This window comes from Eptatretus burgeri, chromosome 6 (assembly GCF_056783735.1).
Source record: "Eptatretus burgeri isolate ZD-2024b chromosome 6, Ebu_testis_v1, whole genome shotgun sequence".
NCBI classification, from domain to species: domain Eukaryota; kingdom Metazoa; phylum Chordata; class Myxini; order Myxiniformes; family Myxinidae; genus Eptatretus; species Eptatretus burgeri.
Window position 1 is genome coordinate 58,556,037 of NC_140966.1, and position 26,140 is coordinate 58,582,176.

Consider the following 26,140-nt stretch of genomic DNA (forward strand, 5'->3'; position numbering starts at 1 on the left):
CTTTGGGTGTGGAAGGAGCTGCCTCTGATGCAGGAATTTACAACCGGTCTTCCATTGAGCCCGACCTCCGTGAAGGAAGACTTGGTTTCCCTCCCCCTGAGCCCCTCCCGAACGACGACAACGACGTGCAATACTTTTTCATCGGGGATGACGCGTTCCCCCTGCAAACATACCTGGTGAAGCCCTTCTTCACAGGAACCTCACACATGATGAACGCATCTTCAATTACAGGTGTTCCCATGCCAGGAGGGTTGAGAATGCTTTCGGCATCCTTGCCAACCGTTTCCGGTGCCTCCTCACCACCCTCATGACCACCCCCGAGACATCCACCAAGATCACCAAGGCGTGTGTGATACTTCACAACCTGATGCGGATCCGCTTTCCCAACCTGCAGAATGCCGACCTTGCCGGGGAGCAGGCGGACGGTGTGATTGTCCCAGGGGCATGGAGGGATGCAGGCTACCTCGCCGACATGCAGGGTGCACTACGTGCCCCCAGGGAGAAACGTGCCGGCAAAGAGCTCCGGATACACCTCAAACACTATTTTAACAGTGCTGCCGGCAGCGTGCTATGGCAGGAGGCGCCTCTCAACTGGTGAATTATTATAACTAGACCATCAAATGAACTTTATAGCCATAACATCTGACCTTATAATAACCTGTGAACTAAATGTACCATGTGATCCCACTTGTCAAATAAAGTGTTTAAAAGTTGAACACAACCCAGTTTGTTTGCTTTCTCGTTTTATCCCACAATAAACAAAGAAAAAGACAGCAATAATTGAACGATAAAAGAAAAATATAAAACCCATAAATTAGACACTTAAATCAATTTTAACAATGAAAATTTCCATTTATAAATAAAGGGAAAATTTCCCTTGAAAGTTTTAAGTGTTCAATTTCTGTTTTTTATTTTCTGTTTCTTTATTAATTATGATGCTTCCCTGTGTCTTTAAAGTGATCAGATTAAAGTAATAGCGTAAATATTCACTCTATTGTGGTATTAATCTTTAATTTTCTTTCCTATTTTCAAAGGTATATAAATAATTATATTATGGAAGAATTAAAGACCAACACATAAATCAAGTTTCAAAGCCCATAAATGGTACCATTTTATTAACTATAACAAAAATAACTAACATATCATATATATATATATATATAGTAACAGCAACATATTGATATTAGTCTCCATCAGACTCGGACTCAGCGCACGCCTTGTCTGCCTTATCTGCCGGAGATGAAGTCTGGGGCCTCATTAGACCGCTGAGCAACGACTGGTCCGCGCTGGTGCCATGGAGGCCGAAGCTGCTACCACCACTGAATCCCGAGAGGCTCAGTCTGTCCCCCAATGCAGGGGTACGGAGGGCCGGGAGCAAGTCTTGGTCCCCGAATATGTTGCTGGTGCTGGAGATAGGAGGAGCAGAGGTGGGGCGGGCGGGCTGCTGATGCTGCTGCGGCTGCTGCTGTTGAGGCAATTGGGTCTGTAGACACAAGAAAAATGCACATTAAATAAAGGTTCTATATAAATAGTACGTTTCTGAAATAAAATATTTTATGTTTTACATAGAATCCTGATTTGATGAGTTTATTTCTTTATAATAACTTACCAGCATTTGGGTGAAGGTCTGCTGCCGCAAATACCCTGGCGGTTGCTGCTGCTGTTGTTGGTATTGGAACTGCGGCTGGGGCTGGAACTGCTGGGAAGGGTGCTGGAACTGGCCCTGGAATGAGAACTGGGAGGTCGCGGGCTGGGGCGGGTACATGGCAGGTGGAGCCGGGGTTGGAGCCGGACACTGCTGGCTCGTACTTTGCCCCTCATCTGTTGGCTGGTATCGCTGGGAGAGGGCAAGGGTTTCAGTCTGGAATTGTCGGAACTTCTCCTTCGGGCAGTTGCGCACCACAGTCTGGAACCAGCTGCCCCACGCCTGTCGCTCATCTGGTTCTCTGCTTGCGGACTCTTCCAACTGGGGGGAAAGAGAAAACAAAAAGGAAAATTATCATAACTGTTTCAATCCAAATTTCAAAAATCATAAGACTTATGACACATATTTTAAAAGTACAGTTTAAGTTATCATTCAATTGGTTATAATTTACCTTTTTCTCTGTTTCCCGGTCCCGTCTCCAGTTCTCCATCAGCATCTCGTGGAGGAGCTCCCCGACTTCGGGGGTGGTCTTTGCGGCCTTCTTCCTGCTCATCCTGGTGCCCGCCCTGTTCCTGCTACTGTGATGACTGTCGGCATTGCTCCCCCTCTTCCGACTTTCAGACCATCTGTCATGGTCGTCAGTGTCGTGTGCCGCAGAGTCGTGTGCCTCAGAGTCGGGTGCCGCAGAGTCATCCCCCACATCGTCATCTTCCTCGTCCTCCACGGCAACCTGAAGCATAGGCAGAGAAAATTGAATATTAGGTACATGCAACACTCAGGATGTTCTGTCAGGGACTGAAAAGAAGAGGATCATTTGCACACAAACAAATTCAATGCCAATGCTTACCATTCCCAACTCCTGTCCCTGGGTCCGCGGCTGAATCACCTCATCGAGAAAGGCCAAGTTCCGCAGCTTCCACTGCTGTAGGCTGGTTAACTTGGAGGATGCTTGGCCAGACTTCCCCGAAGAACCGGCCCGGTTCTTGAGTTTGCCATAGGCAGAACGTAGGTTTTTGAACCTCCTCTTGATCTTCTCCACTGCAAACAAAAAATAATCACATTAGAATGTGTCAGAGGAAAGTGAATATTATGTATTTACATAATTGAGGATTTTTTTCATGATACTTGGACAATTGACAATGAAAATACAATACAAATCAGTAATTTAAAAATTACAGAAATGAGGAAATGGGGGAAAGTACTGATAGTGGCAACTATGTACCAGGATTAATTTCACTACTCACCAGTCCACTTAATCTCCTTGGCAAGCTCAGCCAGTTCCGCCTCCTTCAGCTTGGTGTTGCGGTACTTCTCATGTCTGAGGTTGTAAAAGTAGGGATGGGCCTCGTAAAATTCGACAATGCGCTGGAGAGCGGGAGACTCATCCTCATCCTCATCCTCTCCATCAGGGCCATGGTCCTGCTCAGGCTGGGTGTCTGGCACCTGTTCTGGCTCCATGGATGGCTGGTCCTCTTGCTCATCCTCAGGGACTGGGTTGGTCTTTTTATTGGCACCTTTCCCCTTGTCCTTGGTTGATCGCTTCTTTGGAGGCATGGTGATGTGTCTGGTCTGAGCTGCTGGTGAAATGTGATGATATGTGTGGCAAACACCTATACTCTGATCTCTAGCGGTAACGCACGGTGGACGCAGACTGCCACGGAGGCCGTACGTAGGACGCACGGCGGGCGTAGGGGAACCGTGCGTCGACCCTGCGTTGCCCGCAGGTAGTCACACAGACCGCAAGGCCACCGTACGGTGAACACAGGGACGCCTTAAGACTACCCTACGGCAACCGTGGAAATAGTGCGGCCGCCGTAATTTTTTGGGGGTTGGCAAAATTCATTTTTCATTGATAAGAGCCTACGGCAGCCGCACGAATAACGCAAGCCTACCGTGCGCCCTACGTACGGTCGACGTGGAACACATCTACGTCATGGCTACGGCTTGTCAAATTGCTACGGCCAACCTACAAATGAAAAAAGTTATAACTCCGCGCTATAATTCCACGGAGACCCCTGTGGCCTGTAAAAGATAGCCATACGCCCCAGGGCCACCCAAGAAACTCTGCGGCCGCCGCACGTTTCTGTCAATTCAGGGGGGGGGGGGGTACGGCCGCCGTATCCTAGCCATAGAGCAAATGTGACTGAGGACTAAGGGTAGTCTAACGACCACCCAACATCTGAAACCCCTTCAATCAACCGCCGCAAGGAGTCCCGAGACATGACACAGCTTCCCCCCCCCCAAAGGTAGATGAGAACATACCTGCTCACGAAGTGCCGGAGTCACGGACGGTTTCCGCAGAAGTGAAACCTTCTGTCCACATAATCAGGCAACACGAACAGCCAATCAGCAAGTCATTGAGAATCCTTCTGATCACATCTTCAGAGGTCCCAGGGCCCTGTACAGCTTGTTTGTCATACCATAACATGCCGTCGATTACCCCAGCACCAGCCATTTGTGTTTCTGCGTGTACGTGATGATGCAACACGCATTCAAGGGCGGAATGACGTCATTTCGAACGTTCTTCATGACGGGGTGAAGCCTTGGGAGAGTCAGGTAGCGCTGCAACTTGCCACATATAACTGTACAATAAATTCAATGTTTTTTCGGATTTTTACTGTTATTTCAATCTCAAAAGGATTACCGCTTGACAATTGTAAAAATAGTGAAACGTATGACGATTCGCGTGACTTTATCACTGATCTCTACTACTGGATTGGCCACGACGGCTTGTGCGTGAAGCCACCGGAAGTGCACTTTCCGCCATCTTGTCTCCCCCAAAAGAGGCGAACTGTCGTAACACGCAGCGTTGAACCGGGCCCGGCCGATTTTGCAAAATATATTTCTTCAAATATATTTCAACTTCTGTCCAATATTTTAATAGATTTTGAAGTAAATTACTGTTCCTATTACTCAATCGAATTCCGGAAAATTCCCTTGGAGCTCCTTGGCAATTTCTCTTGGCCTCCCTTGGAGGCGATCAATGCATATTATGAGACCCGACCACTGATCTCTACTACTGGATTGGTCGCGTCCACAGCAATTGTATCCGGAGGAGCGAAGTCACCGGAAGTTCACTTTCCGCCATCTTGTCTCCCCCAAAACATCACTGCAGCGAATATGAAAACAGCAGACTGGCAGTAAGAAATCTCCAAATGCAAGCAATAAACTTTGCATGTAACTCATGCAAAGTTTTATGAGTTGGTTTAATGAACTTGTAGAAATCACAGACCTCGTGTGACCGTGAGAGAATGTCACTTCGCGTGGTTTAATCACCTTTTACGTGTGTGCGCTGACGGGGAACGTTGACATTTCACATTTTCATGTGTTAAGTGTATTTTGTGATGTCATATACTCTGTGATTAAACGCAGGTGGTGACCTTTCGGCCCATCATACCTGCACCACATCAACACAAGAAAATTCCGGACTTTTTTTTTTCCAACTTCCAGAGGAGTGGGTATGTCTTGGGTAAAAAAAAAAAAACCACACAACACCCCTTGAAAAGACCCCCCCCCCCCCAATCAACAACACTCTGCAGACATGCACATAATCATCCATCAATGCTCAAACTTGCAAAAAGACCTGCCAACATCCCTCGAGCCTGCTCTCTCTATCGAGTGCAGCCTGTGGCTGCTGGTTGCATCATTGGTTGGGATGCGGCTGTGCTGCTGATGCAGTGTCCCCCTTACCAGTACACTGGTACTCATTTTGCCAACCTCGGAAGGATGACAGGCTGAGTCAACCTCCTGGTGTATATTAATTCAGCGGCCAATGGGACTTGAACTCAGGACCCTGGGACCCCAAGCCGCCACCCGAACCACTAAGCCAACACTAGGTGTTTTCCTCTAACCCTCAATCTCCATAACTTCCAGGTTCCTATCTAATTCCAATTTAAACCCATCTACTGTTTCTGGCACCAATTCCTTTCCAGAGAGACCGTTCCATGCATTAACTACTCTTTGAGTGAAAGACCCCGACCTCACTACCTTCTTAACTCGACTCTTCTTGACTCTCAAGCAAAGCCCCTGGTGCGATCACTGTGTCTACTCTGCTGAATAATTATTCTGCACTTATTTTGTCGATACCCTTCAATACCTTGAACATCTCAATCATATCGCCTTGTAACCTCTTTCTTTCTATTGCATAAAGCCCTGTCTCCTTCAACTGCTCCTCAGCTGAGTCGAGTGATCCCGGAATCAATGTGTTCGCCCTGCGTTGAACCCTTCGACATGGCAGCGATGTCCTTCCTGAGTTGTGGTGACCAAAACTGCACACAATATTCTAGATGTGGCCCTCACTAAATTCCTGGGCTATGTTAACAACCATTTTGATATATAATTGATCCCCCTCCAAATACACCTGAAAACCAGATTTGCTTCACATTTTGCTGCCTGACACTGTGCTACCTGCTTACCTCCCATGTCTCTTACCACCCCGAGATCCTTCCCCCATGTGACACACTCCAACATTACCCCTTGTATCCTGTAATCTCCATTTATATTGTTCTTCGGAAGAACTTCTTCCCCATCCCCAACACCTTACACTTGCTCAGGTTAAATTACATTCTCCAATCTTTTGCCCAATCTATGAGAGTATCAACACTTTCCTGAATCTGATCACCACCCCCTCTGCTATCCACCTTCCCTCCAAGCTTTGTGTCATCTGTAAATTTGGAAAACCTCTTCACCCCTCTCTCCAAATCATTGATGTAAATAATTAATAGTAATGGTCCGAGAGTGCTGATCCCTGAGTACATATAAAGTTGACAACATTCAAAGAAGAAAGAGAGGTGGGATGGAAGGGATCCATGGTGTAAGGGAGGGAAGTGACCGAGGGGGAAAAGGGGGAGAGTCTGATGGGGGGGGGAGGGTTCCTTCCCCCACCCCTCCAAATGGTAGGGGAATGTTGATTTAACCTGAAGTTTAAAAACATTCCTAAACATTCTTGTGTGCAAAATGAAAGCAGAATCATCTTCTTCATTTATTGATGTAATTTTTCAATTTTTAACACGTAACTCCTGAATATGTTTTGAACTTTAAGACTAAAAGTCATGTTTTTTATGTTATTTAAAATGTTTTGTTATTTTAGGCAATTTTTTTGTTATTCTACGTTTCTTAATGTCTTCGGGGCAAGGTTGTAAGCTACGAGATGTTGGCTTGAAGGGCGTTTTGAGACCAAAGTTCGCAGGCAAAAGTTCACCAGGACGGGGCCAATAACTCCATACATCGCCTTTCAATGTCCAACACATCCCGAAACCTTATAAATATAATATCCTTCGTGTAAATAATATCATGTCGCTGTGTACTTTTCTCACAGGCAGTGTGGGGTACCCCCCCCCCCCCATCTCAACACTCCTTGTGTGTTATACAATGTAAAGTTCAAAACATATTCAGGAGTTACGTATTAAAAACTGAAAAATTACATCAATAAATGAAGAAGATGATTAGACTGCTTTCATTTTGCACACAAGAATGTTTTAGAATGTACAAACTTCAGGTTAAATCAACATTCCCCTACCATTTGGAGGAGTGGGGGAAGGAACCCCCCCCCCATCCCCATCAGACTCTCCCCCTCAGTCACTTCCCTCCCTCACACCATGGATCCCTTCCATCCCACCTCTCTTTCTTCTCTTAATGTTGTCAACTTTATATGTACTCAGGGATCAGCACTCTCGGACCATTACTATTAATTATTTACATCAATGATTTGGAGAGAGGGGTGAAGAGGTTTTCCAAATTTACAGATGACACAAAGCTTGGAGGGAAGGTGGATAGCAGAGGGGGTGGTGATCAGATTCAGGAAAGTGTTGATACTCTCATAGATTGGGCAAAAGATTGGAGAATGTAATTTAACCTGAGCAAGTGTAAGGTGTTGGGGATGGGGAAGAAGTTCTTCCGAAGAACAATATAAATGGAGATTACAGGATACAAGGGGTAATGTTGGAGTGTGTCACATGGGGGAAGGATCTCGGGGTGGTAAGAGATATGGGAGGTAAGCAGGTAGCACAGTGTCGGGCAGCAAAATGTGAAGCAAACGTGGTTTTCAGGTGTATTTGGAGGGGGATCAATTATATATCAAAATGGTTGTTAACATAGCCCAGGAATTTAGTGAGGGCCACATCTAGAATATTGTGTGCAGTTTTGGTCACCACAACTCAGGAAGGACATCGCTGCCATGTCGAAGGGTTCAACGCAGGGCGAACACATTGATTCCGGGCCTCACTCGACTCAGCTGAGGAGCGGGTGAAGGAGACAGGGCTTTATGCAATAGAAAGAAAGAGGATACGAGGCGATATGATTGAGATGTTTAGGGTATTGAAGGGCATCAACAAAATAAGTGCAGAAGAATTATTCAGGGCTATTAACCAGGGGCTATTGCTTGAGAGTAAAGAAGAGTCGAGTTAAGAAGGTAGTGAGGTCGGGGTCTTTCACTCAAAGAGTAGTTAATGCATGGAACGGTCTCTCTGGAAAGGAATTGGTGCCAGAAACAGTAGATGGGTTTAAATTGGAATTAGATAGGAACCTGGAAGTTATGGAGATTGAGGGTTAGAGGAAAAAGCCTGGTGTTGGCTTAGTGGTTCGGGTGGCGGCTTGGGGTCCCAGGGTCCTGAGTTCAAGTCCAGTTTGCCGCTGAATTAATATACACCAGGAGGTTGACTCAGCCTGTCATCCTTCCGAGGTCGGTAAAATGAGTACCAGTGTACTGGTAAGGGGGACACTGCATCAGCAGCACAGCCGCATCCCAACCAATGTTGCAACCAGCAGCCACAGGCTGCACTCGATAGAGGGAGGGGTAGAGGGATGTTGGTAGGTCTCTTTGCAAGTTTGAGCATTGATGGATGATTGTGTGAATATCTGCAGAGTGTCGTTGATGATGGTGGGGGGGGGGGGTCTTGTCAAGGGGTGTTGTGTGGTTGATTTTTTTTTTTTTTTTACCCAAGACTGTCCGGTCATGCCCACTCCTCTGGAAGTTGGAAAAAAAAACAAAACTCCATAAAAACCGTTACAAAAAACATTTTGAATTTTCTTGTGTTGATGTGGTGCAGGTATGATGGGTCGAAAGGTCTCCACCTGCGTTTCATCACCGAGTGTATGACATCACAAAATACACTTAACACATGAAAATGTGAAATGTCTGTCAGCGCACAGATGTAAAAGGTGATTAAACCACGCAAAGCGACATTCTCTCACGGTCACACGAGGTCTGTGATTTTCACAACTTCATTACACCAACTCATAAAAAACTTTGCATGATTTACATGCAAAGCTTATTGCTGTATTTGGAGATTTCTCACTCCCAGTCTGCTGTTTTCATATTCGCTGCAGTGATGTTTTGGGGGAGACAAGATGGCGGAAAGTGAACTTCCGGTGACTTCGCTCCTCGGTTTACAATCGCTGTGGACGCGACCAATCCAGGTGTAGAGATCAGTGGACTATAAACACCACAGGCTGTCATCATTCCGTCATCTCGCGATATTTCGTCATCTCATATTTTTTATGCTCGAATTATAGCGAACGCAGTGAGCCTCATACTTAACGCGTGTACGTGAGAGAATAGGAAACAACAACAAAAACAACACAATACTCTGGCAATTTGGAATCCGTGTGGTTGGCTATGACCCTTTTGCTTCCTTTTTTTGTTTTTTTTTTTGTTTCCGATTTTTCTCATGGGGAATGATGCATGCCGGGAGATAAAGGCATCGTCAGAGACATAAAAGACCCAAATAATATCAGACGGTGTATATTTCCTCCACTGATTTTAATAAAGATATATCCCGCATCATCAAAAAATAATTTTTAATCGTGATTTACATTATTTGATCGCTGATCCCGAATCCAGGCTGAAGTAACCGCAAATTGCGTACATACAGTTGTGAACAAGTTATACGTAAAGTCAGAAGCGTTCGTTTGTCGGCTTTGCCTATTCCATATTAAAAGTTACGCTGCCTTTTTGTGGGAGGGGTCTTGATCTTATCAACCAATCCCGAACGAGCTTGCTGTGTGCTCGGTAGTTTTAAACGTCACAGTTACAGTTCCTTGTTTTCCCCTCTCGCTGCTCGTCGGCCCACCTGGTAGTTCGGTCGGTGCAGGTTCCGGGTCCCACGAATCGGGTTCCATTTTCACGATGTCCATCCTTCCCGCACACGGTCCCGGATCCCTTCCCAGGCTCTGTCCGCAGCACGGACACGGACAGGAAGAGATTCCAAATGCTCTCACAGCACGTCTGACGTGATGCGAATAGATTTGTTTGAAATGGTTTTTAATGAAAAGTCAGGTTAATAGTTTCAATAACTTTGCATAAAATATTAGTGATAATGATAAATAAAGGCGTCACCGTGAGTAATGAAGATTAGCGATTTCGACGTTCACAATTCGCCACAAATAATCAACTCCATCTTTCCTTTTGTGTTTCCCGTTGTGTTGTCCTTTCACGTCTTATCCCTCTCACTGATATATGTTCAGAATCATGTTGATAGTGCATCTGTCATCATAAACAGTGTTTCAGTTATACAAACAGATACAGTGGACACAAAACAATGCAACGAACAAAGCGACTTCGCGCAAAGGCTTATGGGAATTTTCTGGAGGTTTGCCTGACGTCACGAGAAACATTTACTCCGATGTGTGTGCGCGCTTTCAATAGCTCTGTTTCACAAACGGCAAACTACCCAGCATAACCAAACTACCAGGCATAAACAAAATACCCAGCATGACCAAACTACCCAGCACAACTAAACTTCGCAGTATAACTAAACTACCCAGCATAAATAAACTACCAATCATAACTAAACTACCCATCATAACCAAACTACCCAGCATAACTAAACTACACAGAATGACCAAACTAACTAGCATAAACAAACCATCCAGCATAACCAAACTACCCATCAGAACCAAACGACACAGCATAACCAAACCACCCAGCATAACCAAACCACCAAGCAGAACCAAACTACCCATCATAACCAAACTACCCAGCATAAACAAACTACCCATCATAACCAAACCACCCAGCATAACCAAACCACCAAGCAGAACCAAACTACCCATCATAACCAAAATACCCAGCATAAACAAACTACCCATCATAACAAAACCACCGAGCACAACCTAACCACACAGCACAACCAAACCACCCAACATAACCAAACCACCCAACATAACCAAAGCACCAAGCATAATTTAACCACCCACAATAACCAAACCACCCAACATAACCAAAACACCAAGCATAGTTTAACCACCCACAATAACCAAACCACCCAACATAACCAAAACACCAAGCATAGTTTAACCACCCACAATAACCTAACAACCCAACATAACCAAAACACCAAGCATAACCTAACCACCCACAACAACCAAACCACCGAACACAAATCACCCACAATGCAGAGTGTATTACAATTTCCTTTTTTACCTGGACAATGATGAGGTTAAAGCACTTTTTCCATGTAATGGGTAATTTGTTCTCCTTCCCTTCTCCCCACCCCACAGCAAGCCTTCAGTCAATATTCACTATTACTGTACAAACCTCATTCCATCGGTAAATCGATCCCCACTATTTACATACCAAGGCAGCATATACTGTAACTTCACCTGCCTGAGGGGCTGGGAGGGGGAGGGGGGTGGGTGCAGGAGAGCTATGTGGACTGAGAAGGGTGCAGGAGAGCCAGCCTGGAGGGGAGGGGAGGGGAGGGGAGAGGGGGGGGGCAGTGGTGAATGGTTTAAAACGGTGAGTTGAGGTGATGCCTGTTTGGGTGTATATAAAATAGAAAGCACATGCCCGTCCCATCCCCGCAAAGCCCGTCCACATCCTCTTTGGTTAAAAATAAAAATAATTGGTGTAAGGGGCGAGGAAGGGGAGGGACATTGTTAATGGGATATTCACCACAGCATTTTTAGATGCTGAATTGCGAATGATATACAATAATACACGAAGAGGAAGATCAAAATAAAAATGTAAAATGGAAAGCCCGACCGCATTCAAAATGCAAAGCCGTGTGTATTCCGACGTCTTCTTCTTCAGAGGTATTCAGGGACAGACGCACGTGGAAATTGAAACAGAATTCCAATCCGCCAATCAATTCATCAGTCTTTGTGATCGGCTGAAAAGCGTTACTTATTCACGTTTCTCTTCCCGTGCAACAAAATTAATCTGCTGATATACTGTTGCAGCCACGGTCCAGTGGCGAGAACGACCGCTAGGTGGGGGAAGTTACGTCGTCTCCCACCACACTGCCAGAATTGTAGGCCGTCGCTCACGGATAATTCCGTTAGGTGGCGGGTCGCTTAACCGACCGTGGACGCCAATAACTCAACCGTGTGGCGTAGAGTCTTTTTGTTTAGAACCAAGTTACCTAATTAACCACGCGGTTTCGACTATCGGGGAACCACGCCCTCGGCACGCCTTGCCCGAACCAGATCACTCTACCAACTACGATAGAGTACCAACTACCAACTCCGGATCAGATGCAGCCGAGCGGAACTGCCAAGGACGTACCGGCTAGAATGAACAGATTATCGGGGATAAAGACCCGGCTAAATTTAGATCCGAACCATGCTGGACTAATGAAGGAAAATACAAAAACGAACTGGGAACATTTCTGCAATAATTTATTTACACTAAGCGAGGAAATTCATGTGGTACAGAAAGAGGTTTATTGGTGTGTTGTGCAGGGGACAGAAAAGAGATGTAGTATGACAATTTTACAGCAACTTACAAAAGACGACACAGAGCAGGCTTGTCGTGAGAATAATACAGGCAAGAATTACAATGATCAAAAACTTATACAATTCTACTTAAAGGACAGGCACCACACATTCAGATGCGCACTCAGACAAAATAAACCCAGTTGAATGGCAAAGGACTTTTGCAGCCAGGGAGGGAGGGAGCTGAGGTTGCAGTTCTATTGGTACCTGAACGTTCCGAGGGAAGGGACGCTCCGTGGTGCGGCACCCGACAAAGGTCATGCAGTTCGGCCCACAGCCGCACGTGTGGAGACCATGTCTGCGAAGGAGCCCGGGTGGAGAGCGTGGAGTCCAAGGTAGAAGGGGGCAGCAGACAGGACCCGAGAGACCCGGTCAAGGTCGGGTGTACTCGGACCAGCACAACAGATGGGCCGCTAAGGTGAGACGTGGGCAGGCACTCTGCGATCACAACCTTCCTTCCTTCTTTGCAACCAGCCAATGAACCCACAGAACTCTCTCACTCTACTCTGACAACGAACTCTCCGACTCTCTCAGCACCCTACTCTGAGGATGGTGTCGTAATTTATAGATCCCCAAGGTCGGGGAAGGGCCTTGGTGAAGCTGACATCACCGTCCGCCCTGATTGGACAGGGCCTTCATGGGGTCCGCCCTTTCTGGGCGGGGTTTTCGGCCAGGACAGGAAAGCCCACCCACTCCATGCATGTTTGAGGAAGGTGGACGGTGGTACAACCAAGATTGAATTGGAACATTTGGGGAAGCCGAAAAGGAACTGCGGACGTAAAGATTCTGCCTCGGAACGAGCCTCCGGAGACAGCAGATGGACAATGGTGCGCTGTGGCCAGCAAACCGAGGGCTGCAAGCGCTATGGTAGCGTGGATCGTAATGGAGGGGATATAAAGATTTATTAATCTAACTAAAAAAAACATCGCAATGCACCCCCTTTTGCTTTCCCACTACACACAAGGAGGGATTCTATCTGCACATATACTTAATGGCATAACTAACTTCGGGACAACTGTATGTTTGTATGCATATGGTTCCTAGAACCGTAACAATACGTTTCCCGTCGATACACATGTTTATATATGTTTTAAGGAACCAATTATTTTATGGTGCGTCACAAAACCAGACAGCTTCGCTGTAAATAGGTGTTTGTTGCAATGCATCTGATGATATTCAAGCATTCAGTTTAAATTTTATCATCCATGTCACAAATTTAAAATATGAGGAAAAATTGGTATAAAGAGGAAGAAGACTCATACATTTTCCAAACCTATTTATTGCTTAAATCACATGAAAAAGAATGCCCTTTGTTGAGCATACGTTAAGAAAAGGGATAAAAACAAGAAATCCAAGGATGAACACAATGGCAGAAGGTGCAGTGCAGAAATACACCAATTCCTGTGTGTGCTACAACACCACAAATCCATTTTCCATCAAGTGTTTTGCTCATTCCGAGACTGCTCAGGATGAAGATCACTCAGTGGATAAAATGTCAGACATGAGCCTTTCCTGGCAGGCAGCTATACTACCTGTTGGATCAGCCCAACCACAACCAGCTTTCCCCCACCTTTTTAGAAAATTTCTGGATTTTTAAAGCTCCTCGTGGCCTTGTTGTATCAGCTGTGACCAATCAGAACACTTATTATTATTCTTGTTCTTCTTTCAAGTTCGGCACATCACTGTAGGATATCGCATCATACTCAAAACACTATTTGTTGAAAACGAGGAAAGCAATTCTGCTTCTTAGTTATTCATATCCACCATACATTAAATGCAGTAATTCTGCTCGTGTCAGTTCAAGTAGAATTTGTAGCTAACATTATGTAAAATGCCCTGATCGAAAGTTTTCTGATCCAATAAGGATGTTGCATGTTGTGTCAATTAATTTGTATAAATTACTTTTTCTTTTCTTAAATGCTGGGAGACAAGCAACTTTATAGAAATATTCCAGACCAGCAGCATTTCATTTTGTGTGCTGAGAATAAACGAATTATTGTCATTTGACACAAACTCTCAGTTTTGAAGTTCATGTCCATCCATCCATTGGGACCGTACTCTGTGCAGAGCGTTGGTGCTGCCTAAGCAGTCTCCTTAGCTATTGGGCACAATCCTGGACAGATCGCCACTCCAACAAACGATACCAGCAAGCTGGCACTCATTTTGCCAACCTCGGAAGGATGACAGGCAGAGTAAACCCCACCTGGTATTAATTCAACAGCTGAGTGGAATTTGAACTCAGGATCCTAGGATCCCAAGCCCACCACTCTAATCATAAAGCCAACACCAGGCACACGTCCATGTACTCGTACCGTATTGCTTTAGTTCTTTCCACGATATGAAAAAACGAGAGATTAGAGTTCAGCAAAAATCATGACAACTCGCATACTCTTTGCGAAGGACACAAGGTGATCTTTAACGGCCGTCAGGTGGGTGGATGATACACACATTGAGCAATGAGACTCCAGAATGATGCTCCATTCTGCATGCTCAACACCAGGATGACAGTTTATAGTTGGGTCAAAATTCCAACCAAGGTGAGATAGCTTAGAGGTGAGTGCACATTTCACTAAGCTAGCCTACTAGCCCTTACATGATTAGTAAGAAAATGTTTTTATGCCTTCACAGCCAAAAACCGGAGGTATTATGTTTTTGGTTTGTCCGTTTGGTTGTCTGTCCGTTGTCGAGTTTTTTTTTTGTTAGCTTGTGGACCTTGTGCTACCTTTTGTTACCCGACAACTTGTGAACCACTGAAGGGATTCCACCCAAACTTGGCACGAGTATGAACTGTAATACAAAGATGAGATGATTCGATTTTGTGTTCAATCGGTCAAAAGCCGACAGTCATGTGACCTTAAATTTAAAATCTTTCTTACCACTATAACTTGTGAACCACTGAAGGGTTTTCAACCAAACTTGGCAGAATTATGGAAGTGATACAGAGATGAATAGATTATATTTTAGTTTCAAAAGATCAGAGGTCAAATGGTATGTGACCTTTAATTGAAAATAATTTTGGTACGACAATAACTTGTGAACAACTGAAGAGATTTCAACCTGGCACAAGTATGGACTGCGATGCAAAGATGAATAATTACATTTTGGGTTAAACAGGTCAAAGGTCATGTGCCCTTTGAAAATAATTTTTCAGACCATAACTCAAGTTAGAAGCATCTAATATCCCACTCGTGACACTCTTTTGCCTCTCTGTGTCTGTCTGTCTCTCTCTACCATTAATATTTCATGTGACCTTTAATTGAGATCAAACGAAACAGAAAGTTGACATCCACCGTTGACGGATGCATATTCATTGATGCATTTGTGTAAAATTCTACTTTCTAGTTCCTCTTTATTCTATACAAGTAATAAAACTTTTTTACAAATGTAAAAGGATGTAGGGATAGTGTGCCAAAAGTATGTAAATAAGGTCGGGATGGTCACAAGAATTGATCGTGTGAAACCATCCCTCCATCTTTCGTTAAATAATGGCTGTTCCCAATCCATCCCTGCATCCATTTGCAATATGCCTGGTGTTGGCTTAATGATAGGGTGGCGGGCTTTGGATCCTCGGGGTCCTGAGTTCAAATCCCGCTCAACCGTTGAATTAACAACAGGTGGGGTAAACTCAGCATGTCATCCTTCCGAGGTCGGCAAAATGGGTGCCAGCATGCTGGTAAACTGTGTCGGAATGGCGACCCGTCCAGGGTTGTGCCCAATAGCCAAGGAGACTGCTTAAGCAGCACCAACGCTCTGCACAGAGTATGGTCTCAATCTCCTCCTCTCCTGCATCCATTTGCAATGACGGTGTTTGTTGATCGTTTCCATTAATTAATTTGACCAATGAAATATTAAACCGTCAATACGACAAACCGAAATATTAAACCGTCAATATTAAACCAAAATATTAAACCGTCAATATATTAAACCGTCAAAATATTAAACCCCCCAAAAAACTCAGAAACAAAAAAATGACCAAATACCAAGACCTCAAGAATGACGTGAAAATATCCTGGAAGCTGAAGAGCACCAAAATTGTACCAGTGATCATTGTAGCAATGGGAATGATAAAGAAGAATCTTGCAGAGATCTTAAAAACCACCCATCTTCATTTCTCTTCAATCTCATTCTTCCCTCATGATCTTCAAAACAGCTGTTCACCACTATCTCAGATCATCCCCAATTCAAAAGCATGATCTTTTCCATCATCGTTAATCCACCCTACCCCAATTTCCTCCTCCTTCCAAATTTCCAGTTTTTCATTCATGGAGATTCCTTCTGTTTCATCTTGTCTACCCCATGTATCCTCTCCTGCCCCTCATTTCTTCCCACACTGATTGTTTGTCCAAATCTCCCTCTATCTTGGCCTTTTACTCTTGTTGGTGTTCCACCCCCTCCACCTCTCTCTACTGTTCCTTTTGCATCCTGTTTTTGTCCGTTATGTCCTGATCCATTCAGTGTACTACCTCTTCCACAAGCCTCGACTATGTATACAAACCATTCCTGGGAATATTACGACAAACAAACCACAGTTGGAAGCTGTTGGGGGCTCAGTGACAATGCGGAAAAGAGCCCTCGGAAACAAAACTCTGCGAACAACAAAACTTCACAACTTAGGCCATGAATCATGATCCTTCACCAAAACGAAGGTGGATACTTCAACACCTGACAGGACTCTGTTCCATCTTCTGAAACCCACTTAAGGAGATAAGAGCATACACACACACACACACACACACACACACACACACACACACACACACACACACACACACACACACACACACACACACACACACACACACACACACACACACACACACACACACACACACACACACACACACACACACACACTTCAGCTAGTGTTTGTGGCGATTGTGATATGAACTCGAACGAGAAAGATGTATTGTGTCATTTGTAGGCAAAACCATTATTCAAAGAAAGATGGAGAGATGGTTTCATATTTCTTGTGACAATCCCAACCTTGTTTACATACTTTTTGGCATACCGTCCCTACATCCCTTTGCATTTTTTAAAAATGTTTTTTGTTACTCGTTTCTGTACTTTAAAAAAAAAAGTATTTACATGCTGGAGAAATGTATTTGATTGCACTGTGAAATATCTTGTCATTAAAACTGCCACTTGAAGACGAACAGAAGAACACGAAGGCCGTGAAGGCTGAACAGTATTCAGACTTGAAAATGTTTTTCTATTGTAGAAGTGCACATAATATTCCACCGTTAACCACACCCAAAAAAGGTGTGATTGGCCCTCGGCCAATTCTGTCACCATGGGCCTGCGCCCATTCGGCTGATTGATAGGCATGGTCCTTCCTAACCCTCTTGGCCCTTCATTGCCCTACGTGTGGGGTATGCGGGTATGCCTACTTTGTGGAATCCTTTCAAGTTATGAAAGTAGAAGTAGAAGTCCAAACAGGCAGTTTTGGGTCTGTCAGTTTTGTAGCCAAGCGATGCTGTCCAAGAGCTTCATCAATCCTCCGCAGACGACTAGTTGGTACTTTCTCTATATATATATATAAAGTTGAAAGTGTGTCTGTCTGTGTGTCTGTGTGTGTGTTTCTCTGTGACCTATGCACGCGAAAAGTACTGGACTGATCCTCACCAAACTTCACATGCTGACAGAACATGTACCCGGGAGTGTACCGATGTAAAAGAATTGTACTTCCGACTTCCGGTTTCCAAATAATGACGTCATCACCTGATTTCATAACGTCAATTTTTCAAGTTCAGCCGATTGACATGGGGCCAACACCATTTGCAATAGAATGAAAAAAATAATGCTACAGTCAATTAAAGACGATGACTTCCGACTTCCCGGTTTCCGAATTATGACGTCATCACCTGATTGCGTAACGTTAATTTTTCAAGTTCAGCCGATTGACATGGGACCAACGGAATTTGCGAGAGCATGAGAAATTAATACTACAGTCAATTGAAGACAATGACTTCCGACTTCCCGGTTTCCGAATTATGACTTATGCATTCGACACACTTTTCGTAACGTTAATTTTTCAAGTTCAGCCGATTGACATGGGGCCAATGCCATTTGCAATAGAATGAAAAAATAGTGCTACAGTTAATTCCGAATTCCCGTTTCCGAATTATGACATGCATTCGACACACTTATCATAAGCCCTATTCACATCAACAAACGCCTCTTTTAATGCATGATTAACACAAGTCATATTTTATTGTACATACAGGTAGTCGTCGACTTACGACGGAAGAATCTCCAATTTCTAACTTACTGGCATTTTTCAAACTATGCGAAATTGATGACTTTGCTCGAACTCTACTGTATGCTCAGGTGCCAACGTATTTCTCTTGGAACTCGAGTCAGAAACGTTGGAACAGGAGGAAGCAAGGTTCAGAAGTTCCAGGATATCCCGGTATTTACAAATCTGACGCATTAGGTCGAGTGTACACAGTACATCCCAATAATTTTGAGTGTTTCTGCGTCCGCCTTCTCCTGCAAGTGAAACGAGGTCCAGTGAGTTTCATAGACCTGAGAACAGTGGACGGGCAAATTTGCAGCACATTCCGTGAAGCTTGCGATCTCCTCGGACTCCAAGAAGACGATGCCCATTGCAACGCCACGCTTGAAGAGGCAACTGTTTCTCAATCCCCATCGACCATGAGGTATCTATTTGCTATTATGATAACTGCGTGTGTGATATTTTTGTGATGGGAAGTGGTGTGATATTTTTCTTGGATGCCCCGGGTGGTACTGGAATAACATTTGTCCTCAACCTTTTGCTTGCTAAGATGAGGAGCCAGAAAAAGATCGCATGAGCCGTTGCTTCATCCGGTTTTGCCGCAACACTACTTTCAGGTGGCCGCACAGAGCATTCTGCTTTCAAATTGCCTCTCGACTTAGCTACAATGGAATATCCGGTTTGTGGCATTGGCAAACAAACTGTAGCAGCAAAAGTGCTGAAGAATTGCGACCTCATAGTTTGGGATGAAGGTACGATGTCGCCTAAGGATGCATTCGAAGCATTAGATAGAACTATGCGAGATTTAAGAGGAGTAGACCTGCCTATAGGTGGATTAACGCTGGTTATTTCTGGCGATTTCAGACAAACTTTACCTGTAGTACCCCGTGGCACTCCAGCTGATGAAATGAAAGCCAGTACAAAGTCTTCATACCTCTGGACATTCATACAAACTATCCATCTAACAACAAATATGAGGGTCAAATTATATGGTGATTTAGATGCTGGCAATTTCGCACAATTACTTCTCAAACTTGGAAATGGTGAAATCCCGAACACAAATGATGTAATATCTATTCCCGACGACTGTGGTACAATAGTTTCATCTATGGAAGAATTAGAGGCTCATGTGTATCCCAATTTAGCGACTAATTACAAAAACATACAGTGGCTCTGTGAAAGAACAATCCTGGCTCCACTTAATGAAACAGTCCGTGTAATAAACCATCAGTTATTACAAGTAGTTCCAGGTGAACAACATCGTCGCAAGTCTATTGACACCACACTGGATACTGAGCAAGCCATACATTATCCCACAGAATTTCTAAACTCATTGGAATTACCAGGATTGCCTCCGTACAATCTGTCGTTAAAAGTTGGATGCCCTATTATGTTATTACGTAATCTCGATGCACCAAAACTTTGCAACGGAACTAAACTGATTGTGAAAAGACTACTACCACATGTAATTGAGGCCACTATCATGACAGGATGTGCGAAAGGAGAAGATGTATTCATTCCGCAAATTCCACTCATTCCATCAAATTCAACGATTGAATTTAAGAGACTACAATTTCCTGTATGCCTGTGCTTTGCGATGTCTATCAATAAGGCACAAGGACAGTCATTGAAAGTAGCATGGCTGGAATTATCCACTCCTTGCTTTTCCCATGGTCAGCTATATGTCAGATGCTCCAGAGTGGGATCATCGGAGGCTTTATACATATTGGCCCCAGAGGGGAAGACATCAAATATTGTTTATCCTCGAGCACTCCACTAAAATTATTTAGCTACTTCAGTTATTTCATAAACGGGAATAGGATGTGCGATGAAGGAAATACATGTTGTTGGTGAAAAATAAAAATGGTGGTTGGAAATAAAAAAAATGGTTGCGGTGGTTTGTATACATACATATTACAGATATAAATAGAATGGTGATGGCGTATGGCGTATGTGTATAATATTTTATAATTAAATGGTTATGGGCTATGTAGATATTTTATTGAATGGTTATGGGCGTAGGTACGTTGTGACTTCGTATACATAATATAACATAATTTTTTTATCAGGATAACAGACGTAAATAAATCAAATACTCTGGGCCAGGCTGGATTATGCCCGATGTATAAATGAAGTCGCAAATGATGACATGAAATCAGCCTCACATTGTTGAGGAATTACGGTTTTTTATCTGATGCGGCAATAAATCTTAACATTTTTGAACTCGAGTCTTCTGCATATAAAACATGGCGGGGAAAATATAATATTATAGTGGTGATGAAAAAAAATAATAATGGTGGCAGCATCTACAATTCTACAATTAACTGTGACATATACTCCTTCAGACCCGCCGTCATCCACGGGATTCCTGTGCGGAACACGGGTATCCCTGCTAGTATATTTATAAGTTTGGATATTGGTGGATGTTTTTGAGGATTTGTGTTGTATTAATCATATGGAGTGTCTGTGTGAACCCCACAAAGGAAGTCATACAGACTTCCTGATATACTCATCGATTGAAAAACCAAAAAAAAACACTCTGTAGCCTCTTGGACTAATGCGAATAATCTCTTTGCGATAACTTTTTGAACATCCTGGTATATGTATATGGCCTCGATCTTGTTTTTAAGGCAAAGGTGCATTCTCAGGTTTAACCGCGTTCTCACAGGTACTCTTTGAAAGTCTTTGTGCAGGTACTTTACCATGCATCCGCTTCATATGCCTTTGCAAATTACTTGAATGAGAGAATGCCTTTCCACAAGTTGGGCATTCATGCGGCCTTTCTCCAGTGTGAATGATGATGTGTTCCTGCAAATGACTCAATCGAGAATATGCTTTACCGCAATCCTTGCATTTGTAAGGCCTCTCCCCAGAATGAATTCTCATGTGCTTTTGTAAGTTGCTCGACTGAGAAAACGCCTTTCCGCAAGTCGTGCATTTGTGCGGCCTTTCTCCTGTATGTTTTCTCATATGCATTTGCAAGTTGCTCGACTTGAAGAATCCCTTTCCACAAGTGGCACATTTGTGCGGCCTCTCCCCTGTATGAATTCGGATGTGAATCCGCAAGTCATTTGAACGAGAAAACGCCTTGTTGCAAACCGTACATTTGAACGGCCTCTCTCCTGTGTGAACCCTAATGTGATTTTGAAGGTCATTTGAACGGCAAAATGCCTTGTTGCAAACCGTGCATTTGTAAGGCCTCTCTCCCGTGTGTATCCGAAAGTGTCTTTGCAAGTCGTTCGACTGCAAAAATTCCTTCGTGCAAACCGAGCACTTATGAAATCCTTCCCTCTTGTGCATCCTAATGTGTTTCTGGAAATTACCTGACTGAGGGAATGTTTTCTCACAAATTGTGCACTTGTAAGGCCTCTCACCAGTATGAATTCTCATGTGTGTTTGCAACGTACTTGACTGAGAAAATGTTTTCCCACAACTCGGGCATTCGTGTGGCCTTTCTCCCGTGTGAATCCTCACGTGCGTGAGCAAAGTACTCGATCTTGAGAATGCCTTCCCGCAGGTTGGGCATTCGTGGGGCTTCTCTCCGGTATGAATTCTCATGTGGTTCTGCAGAACGTTTGAAAGAAAGAACGCTTTGCCGCAAACCGTGCACGTGTACGGCCTTTCTCCCGTGTGCATTCTGATGTGTTGCTTCAAAGGACTCAATAGAGAAAACGATTTTCCACAAGTTGTGCAGATGTAAGGTTTCTCTCCCGTATGCGTCCTTAGGTGTTTTTTCAAATCACTCGATTGAAAGAAGGCCTTTGCACAAGTCGCGCACTTGTGGGGCCTCTCACCCGAATGAATCCTCATGTGGTTTTGCAAAGCATTTGAACGATAAAACGCCTTGCCACAAACTGTGCACTTGTGGGGCCTTTCTCCCGTGTGCATTCTGACGTGTCGCTGAAAGTCGTTCGCGCGTAAAAATTCCTTCTTGCAAAATGTGCACTTGTGAAGCTTTTTCTTCTTCCGGGATATCGTTTTTGCCCTCGTGTGAGCGAGGCCGTCAAAACCGGGAGAACAATGAGCGCATTTGTTCTCCTCGTCATTTGCAGGAGTGCAATCCCGGTAGAACCTTGTGCAGAGATGCTTCTGAACAAGCTCCCTGCGCATCCCTAAGCAACAACGCATACACAATTAAACATGCAGTGCTTGATGACAAAACTGTAATCAAATCCTCTGCAAACACATTTACCTTGCTTTAATACTTTGTCTCAAATGCACTTCTTAGCTTTTTTCCAACCCCCACAGTTAGCTGACAAGCGGTGAAAGAAAAACAGAGCCAAACAAACATTTCATCCAATTATCACAGGAGGCAAAATTTGTTGAAAAATATTTACCACTACTGCAACGACTTTATTGTGGTTTTATATATTTACGATTATTTCCATCTTCTCGTGGGGGTTGGCCAGACAATGTTTTTGGCCCAAGTCTTTCACGAACCGGCTGGTCAGGTTAGATGTTTGACAGAAAGTGATTTCGGAAGGAATTTGTCATTTGTTCAGGGTGCTGGTGATAGCGCACCTATGATTCACGAAGAACACGGTGGGATCCATAACATCCGCCAACAACATGTGCCAACAGACAGGTTGTACAGTTTAACTTCTGACCAATGGACGACATGCACATTGATGCATCATCCTTAATGAGTAACACCAAGGTGACACAGTTTATAGCTGAGTCAAGATTCAAGTTCCAGCTAGACAACTCAAGGTGAGTTCACATACCATTAAGCCATCTCGCCAGCCTTCTATCAAACACATGATGGATGTAAATAAATAAGCGAATGAGATATATGGAACCCCATCAAATGTCAAAAACACAAAATACAGGAAATAATTTTGCATTCGGCCAGGGTACTGCAAATGGCCTGATATTTTCAAAATTGTACTGTGGGATCTTTCACGTCAACCAATGCATCATCGCAGATGGAACACCTGCCTTCACATCCCTCTGAAGGATAGCACACTCAGTTGAAGGAACCCCGCCTGCAAAGCACAAGGGTGAAAGTTTACACTTGGGTCGGGAATCAAACCCAGACTTGACAGCTAAAAGACGAATATGCTACCTTTGAGATGTCCTGTTCACCCAAATGACCATCCTAAAAGTACAAAACCAATTATTTCAAAAAATTAATTTTTTAAGTCTGAACAATGGTACTTATCAAACATGAACTGCAAAAAACAAGTATGATTTTAATTCCATACCTTTTGTATTCACGTCATCAGATTCAAGTTCCACTTTCATTTGCTCCAGCAGTTCTGCAAACATAGCCCTTGGTAATTTTTCTTTCCATGGGCTTGAAGAACAGTTTTATTAGAAATGGCAATGCCTTCACACATGGCATGACTGATTGGGGACATGAAGCATGCTCTGCAAAATTGCAACATTCTATTTGCTGTTATCAGTCATACACCAACTGGAACATCAATTGAAACTCTCTCATTCCTTCTCTATCCTCTCCTCTCATAACCGTCTGGGTGGATGACCTTCAAACAAAACTATGGTTGTAGACCGGCTGTATGGGAAGGTTATATCGGTTAAAAGGGTCCAAGTACTCAGTAAGCTGAGGGAATTCTTCAGATCGATCTTTGTTTATCCCATTAATATATTGACTCCTCCCATGCTCTTCTAGCCAAAGAAGCTGCATAAAGCAACCATGAAAGGCTACCGAAGGTAAGCCCTTTGCTGTTTCAAACCCTTCCCAGAGTTCCTCGACAGCTGTAAAGACATTCACAAATAGCACACACATAAGCATCCCAATGCTACACACCCCCTCAGCTGCCGGAATGGTTTCATTGCTCGTTGGCGAATCATCAGCGACAGCGCAAAAAGAACCATACCAATGAGACTCCAAAGCATGTACCTTCCTTCCTTCCTTATAAGTGCTTCTTCAGGTCATTCCATGTCAAATCATCAAAGAATCAGCCGTCATCTCTCAGATTTTTGTAAAACTTTGGGAACCAATTGGGACCCATGAAAAGCGGCAAGAACTCAAATATTTTTTGCTAACAGCCTCTTAATTAGTGAGATAGACTAACGAACTTTGGACTAATTAGCACGACGTCGCGAATTCAAATGGCCATATCTCTAAAAGTATAACACCTAGAGAGCTGGTTTTGGTGTCATTTTAAAGGTATTTTCATGCCCTATGAATTTGTCTGGGCAACATTTTCCTACCTCCAACCACAAAAAAGTTATCACAAAATATAAACTTCAATCGTGAATCCCCAAAAAATGTATCCTTCAAATTTCCTCAAATTCATCCCAGAGGTACCTTATGATGTCAAGAAGCTTCCACATAAATTTTGTGATGGGCACTCCAATAGTTTCTGAGATATGAGCAATAATGTACATGTACATATGGCATATAGGTTCGAAAATCAGCATTTGTAATGTATTATACAATCAATAAGTGAGTTCAAGTACACAGTGTTCGCTAACCTGAATTAGGCTTTCAATTTCCTCTTCAATGCAGCAACAGCAGCACTTGTTTCTTCCCCTCAGGCCCAGTTGAAAATGAAAGTATATGATACTTCAAAGCAACTGATGGTCATTCCCTGTGTTCCCTGTCATGGCTAGATTAGAAGGATTGTATAATACATTACAAATGCTGATTTTCGAACCTATATGCCATATGTACATGTACATTATTGCTCATATCTCAGAAACTATTGGAGTGCCCATCACAAAACTTATGTGGAAGCTTCTTGACATCATAAGGTACCTCTGGGATGAATTTGAGGAAATTTGAAGGATACAGTTTTTGGGGATTCACTATTGAAGTTTATATTTTGTGATAACTTTTTTGTGGTTGGAGGTAGGAAAATGTTGCCCAGACAAATTCATAGGGCATGAAAATACCTTTAAAATGACACCAAAACCAGCTCTCTCGGTGTTATACTTTTAGAGATATGGTCATTTGAATTCGCGACGTCGTGCTAATTAGTCCAAAGTTCGTTAGTCTATCTCACTAATTAAGAGGCTGTTAGCAAAAATATTTGAGTTCTTGCCGTTTTTCATGGGTCCCAATTGGTTCCCAAAGTTTTACAAAAATCTGAGAGATGAAGGCAGATTCTTTGATGATTTGACATGGAATGACCCTTCATCAGGATGAATATTACCACAATGCGGTTGTGCAGGCATGGAACAGCACTGATACAACCAATACACCAGTACAATGGTAGTCATTTCACTGACCTCGGAAGAATGACAAGCTGAGTCAATCCCACCTGGTGTTAATTCAGTAGCCAATGGGACTCAAACTCAGGACCATAAGATCCTAATCCAGCCATCGTAGCCACTAAGCCAACACCACCACATGTAAAACATCAAAAACAGTCAACATATAAATAAAAAACGAAGACCCACTCACATCTCTCACCTGTGAATGGAAGGAATAACCAATTAGTAATAACCAATTAATTACTACGAATGAGGTTTACAAATATCGATATTCATGCAATTTCGAGTTATATTCATATTTGTTGCACATGTGGTGTATATGCTCAGAGTCGTTGGTTTGCACATCTACCGGAAGTAAAAAATAT

General features: G+C 43.6%; 1 protein-coding gene and 1 pseudogene across 6 annotated transcripts in view; both read right to left on the reverse strand.

Moving 5' to 3' along the window:
- Positions 1-1,081: 1,081 nt before the first annotated feature.
- Positions 1,082-12,110, reverse strand: LOC147024868 (uncharacterized; annotated as a pseudogene). Its single transcript, XR_015059251.1, has 6 exons — positions 9,715-12,110; positions 2,890-3,222; positions 2,493-2,683; positions 2,097-2,375; positions 1,610-1,966; positions 1,082-1,483 (listed from the first exon to the last, which is right to left on the reverse strand). The product of XR_015059251.1 is annotated as an uncharacterized LOC147024868 (transcript).
- A 1,509-nt stretch (positions 12,111-13,619) lies between these two features.
- Positions 13,620-26,140, reverse strand: part of LOC147024869 (uncharacterized) — a 23,004-nt gene continuing 10,483 nt past the window's right edge. For 2 of the 5 annotated variants that reach the window (XM_085885182.1, XM_085885181.1), the window contains 2 exons: positions 23,798-23,889; positions 13,620-22,705 (listed from right to left, as the gene is read on the reverse strand). In XM_085885182.1, the coding sequence (XP_085741308.1) occupies positions 21,219-22,705; positions 23,798-23,889 (1,579 nt within the window). In that variant the 3' untranslated portion in view covers positions 13,620-21,218. Of the gene's footprint in view, positions 22,706-22,776; positions 23,579-23,658; positions 23,692-23,797; positions 23,890-26,140 lie in introns of those variants that run through there. The other 3 variants (XR_015059246.1, XM_085885180.1, XR_015059245.1) reach the window with 3 other exon arrangements.